The 4597-nt window shown below is 43.8% G+C and overlaps 1 protein-coding gene across 1 annotated transcript; it reads right to left on the reverse strand.

Annotated features, from left to right (window-relative positions):
* Positions 1–1373: 1373 nt before the first annotated feature.
* On the reverse strand, positions 1374–2885 carry LOC140878318 (uncharacterized). The gene is made up of 2 exons (XM_073281920.1): positions 2388–2885; positions 1374–2285 (listed from the first exon to the last, which is right to left on the reverse strand). The coding sequence occupies exons 1-2, from the start codon at positions 2883–2885 to the stop codon at positions 1374–1376; spliced, it is 1410 nt and encodes a 469-aa protein (XP_073138021.1).
* Positions 2886–4597: the final 1712 nt, after the last annotated feature.

Below are 4597 nucleotides of genomic sequence, written 5' to 3' on the forward strand. Positions count from 1 at the left end.
AATCGCTGTACCTCCTTAATAGATGTTGGTGAAGGCATTTCTCGCAACAGCTTCACTTTTTCAGGGTTGAATTCTATCCCCCGTTCAGTTATCATGAACCCCAGAAACTTACCACTTTTCACCCCAAACATACACTTGGCCGGGTTTAATTTGATCCCATACCGCCGAACTGTCGCAAAGGTTTCCTCCAAGTCGGGTAAGAAACTATCCAGGACCGTCCTGGACTTCACCAATATATCATCCACATATACCTCCACATTTCGACCCACCTGTTCCCGGAACACTCTGTCCATCATCCGCTGATACGTAGCTCCTGCATTTTTCAAACCAAATGGCATCACTACGTAGCAGAAAGTACCTCCCGAGGTGACAAAGCTGACTTTGTCTTGATCTTCTAGGGCTAAAGGAATTTGATGATAGCCCTGGTATGCATCCATGAAGCTCAGCAACTCACACCCGGATGTGGAGTCCACCAACTGGTCAATTCGGGGTAAAGGATAGTGATCTTTGGGACAGGCTTTATTTAAATCTCGGAAATCCACACACATTCTCCACTTCCCAGTAGCCTTTGGTACTAGCACTACATTGGACAACCAAGTAGGAAATTGTATTTCCTTGATGTGCCCGGCCCACAGTAGCTCTTGAACCTGCTCCGCTATCACTTTATCCTTCTCGGCCCCAAAATGCCTCTTTTTTTGAAAGACAGGTCGGGAACCCGGGCTGATGTTTAGTTTGTGTTCTGCCACCTGAGATGAAACTCCCACCAAATCACCCTGAGCCCAGGCGAACACATCCTTATTCTGAATGAGGCAGCCTCTCAATGCTTTAATCAACCATGCGTCTAAATCCCGGGCTATTTTAACAGACTTCCCTGCTTGCCCGAGCTCTATCTCTACCTCTTCATACTCGCTTTTAGATTCCTCCACAGAACAGACTTCTCTTCCCCCCAGGGCTCCTTCCTTTCCATTGTGTCTTGCCCTCTTGTAATCTATCTTCACTGTCTCGGCATAGCATTTTCGAGAGGAAGGCTGATCTCCTCGGACTTCTCCGACCTTATCTCCCACTGGGAATTTGATCTTTTGATGGTAAGCTGAGGCTACGGCTTTGAAAGAGTTCATGGCCGGCCTACCCAAGATGACATTATAGGAAGAAGGTGCTTCCACTAATGTGAATCTTGTCATGACCGTCCTCTTCTCATCTCCTGATCCCAAGGTGATGGGCAGCAACATTTCCCCTTGGGGTTGGACGGTGTGCCCGGCAAAACCATACAAGGCGGTTTTTACCGGGCTCAACTCATAACCCTGCAAATCCATCTGCTCGAATGCTTCTTGAAAAATGACATTTACTGAGCTTCCCGAGTCAACGAACACCCTTCAAACATCATAATTGGCGATCCGAGCTTGTATAAGCAAGGCGTCATTATGTGGTAAGTTTACTCCCTCCAGGTCTTGGGGTCCAAATGTGATGATTGGTCCCGCACCCTGCCCTCCTTCCTCCACCCCTAAACTTTCCCTCCGACTCCAGTCCTTCCTAGCCCGGTTGGAATCTCCGTCCGTAGATCCTCTTGATATCATGTTAATGATACCTTTAGCTGGCCCGTCTCCAGACGTTTTGTCTTTTTTTGCATGATCCATTTCTCGTTTCCCTTTTTCCCGAGAGCTGGTGGCATCCCGGGGAGGAATCGATGTCTGTGACCCCCGAAGCCAAGGCACGCTTCGGGGCTTTTTTGAGACCGGCCTACCATCTCTAACATAAGGCAGTTGGTGTCTTTGCTGCAGAGTTCGGCACTCACTGGTGTCATGAGTGCACTCTTGATGAAGTGCACAGTACTTCCAGAGCTTCTCCTTAGAAACAGGGGCCTGCGTGTCCACCCTTTCTTCACACATATGAACAGCCTTATCTCGGGTCCCTCGGTACGGAGCATACCGGGACAATCGCCCCATGGGATCATGGTTCTCTCTACTTCTTCCTTGTTCCCGGCCTCCCTCCCGCCGGGCCACCTCCTTTTTCTGCCTCTGAGCTTCCTCCATGTTAATGTATTTTTCAGCCCGAGCCAGCAAATCTTCGAAGGTACGGGGTGCTTTTTTCACTAGTGATTTGAAAAATTCCTCTTCCCGAATACCTTGAGTGAAAGCCGTGATCTTGGTCTCCTGGGCACAAGTCGGGACCTCCAAAGCAATTTTGTTAAACCTTTTGATATAGGTTTGTAGAGACTCCTCTCCTGACTGCTTTGCTTCAAAGAGGCTATAGGCAGTTTTCCTATACCTCTTGCTACTGCCGAAGTGCTGCAAAAACACTTGCTTGAATTCTGCAAATGATTGAACACTATGAGGCTCCAACTTCTCAAATCATCTTTGGGCAGAATCCACCAAAGTGGTTAGGAAGACTTTGCATTTGATCTTATCTCCATAGCAATGTAACATGGCTACATTTTCAAACCGAGCCAGGTGCTCCTCTGGGTCTGTGCTCCCATCGTACTCCCGAATTTTTGCCGACTTGTAATTCAGTGGCAAGGGTTCCTCTATCACCTCCTGTGAAAAAGGGCAACCCGAAATTTTGATAGGGCAAGCCATTTTGGAACCCCCCTCCTCCAACTTCTGTACCTTTCTCCTGAGTTCATGCAACTCATCTGCCATGGACGGCTGTATTGAGTGCATCCAAGAGCTTTCTTCTTCTTCTTCTCCTTCTCGAACCTGGGCAGTAGGGTTTGGATTACCCTGATTCCCTTCTTCCTCCACTGTTATGTCCTTTGATTGTGGCTGCTTTGCAGCTATCAACGACTTCCGTACCACATCTTGGACATATGATTCTAACTGCTCCAAGGGAATGGTAATATTCCGTCCTGGCTGATGGTCTCCAGGTGATGTTTGATCATGAGAAGACATATCTACGTCTATAGAACAAGCTTTCCCACAGACGACGCCAATGATGATGTTTGTAAAACCAGAGCCCGGGCTATCAGGGTAGTGATGTGGGCCTGACGTGGTGATCGGGCTAATGGAGGTAATATATGAGCTGTCCTTCCTTAATCAAGATGATCTGCACACCAAGGAAGGGAATAAAAAGCACGTTAGTGGGGCGCCAGAGGAGTTCTCGGCGGGGCCACTCCGATGCTTAAGTTAGACTTAGAAATAGAGTGGGCTTTTTAGAGAAATGAGTATAGTGCTTTGGAAGTTTAGATGAACATACCTCTACAAATATCTGTGACCAGGTATTTATAGGCCTTGGAGTGAGAGTGTCACTCCGCAATTCCAGGGTAGTGGCCACGATTTGGATCGTGGGTGCGGTAGTTGCCCACGTTTGCCTGTCACGTACGATGAACCCGGAAAGCTCGGGTTTATGATAATCATGGGGATCGTGCCCCTAAAACACGGGCCTTATCTGAAACGACCCTAACTCTATAATAAATAAATATGCGGAAATTTTTTTTTTTTTTTTTTACGACTAAATAAAATATGTACATATATGCCCATACATATATGCACAAGATAAAATATTTAAAATAAATACATGACTAAATAAATAAACAGTTAAATACTTAAGGAAAATGCATTCTTTAAAATAAATAAACATCTGAGTCAACCCTAGAATTAAAAATATACTGCATAAATAAAATAATTAAAATATGTGCATGCACTAAAACATTTAATAAAATATTCCCATAAAACTCAACCACTAAAAATATAATAAAATGTATCATGACATCATGCACGGTGACTCAGAAACTGTCACGGTCACGGGGCTACTGCAGCACGGCTCATACATCCTCACCACCGGTAGGAGTAACCTGTTCCTCTACGTACTCACCTGCACCATATCAGTGTAGTGAGCCTAGAGGCCCAACATGCATACTAACAAGGGTTTAAAATAATTTAAATCAATTTACTACTAATACATACATATACATGAATGAGCATGCTTAAAAATTAATAACATAAATTACATAAATAAACATACATAACATACATAATATCATACATACATAAGTTGTTGAGCATTTATTTTCTGAACATCGAATGGTCCTATCCGTAAGTGTGACCCATACTTATAGTGCGACTGATCAGTCTAAGAAACCATCGTACGAGGCTGGTGGCGAACCACCCATACATAAATGGCAGAAACTGCCCATACATAAATGGCAGAAAACTGCCCATAAATGGCCACACTACTTCAATTTCCACCTAAAATATTTTATTTGCTCAACCATAGAAATTAAATCATAGCATAAAAATTGATTTCATGAATGCATGTACTTAAATAAATTGTGTGTCCTTCATATATATTTAATTTAGTTTTCTTACTAACATATAAATATTAAAATAACTTAAATGCATAAAAATAATTAAATATATAATCAGGACACATGCGATTTTCTCATGGATGGTTCTGGACTGCTGGCCCTTCACTCAAGCCCATTAACTTAACTTAAGACTTAGCCCATTAAGACTAAATTAGGCCCAATAACACTGACCCTGGTCCAATGGGCCCAAAAACCCAAAGACTGGCCCATTAACTTTTATGGGCCCAAGAGCCCATAAAATTAATGGACTAACTTAATTAAAATTTTAAAAGTCCAAATAAAATTATTTGGGAGTCC

Source organism: Henckelia pumila, chromosome 2, assembly GCF_033568475.1.
Source record: "Henckelia pumila isolate YLH828 chromosome 2, ASM3356847v2, whole genome shotgun sequence".
NCBI lineage: Eukaryota > Viridiplantae > Streptophyta > Magnoliopsida > Lamiales > Gesneriaceae > Henckelia > Henckelia pumila.

What these genes read in the sequence shown, in the direction of transcription:
- LOC140878318 (XM_073281920.1), bottom strand. Translation starts at nt 2,885, where the DNA reads ATGTCTTCTCATGATCAAACATCACCTGGAGACCATCAGCCAGGACGG. An exon ending in GAGATAAGATCAAATGCAAA is followed by an intron (nt 2,286 to 2,387) that starts GTCTTCCTAACC and finishes GTGTTTTTGCAG; the next exon opens with CACTTCGGCAGTAGCAAGAG.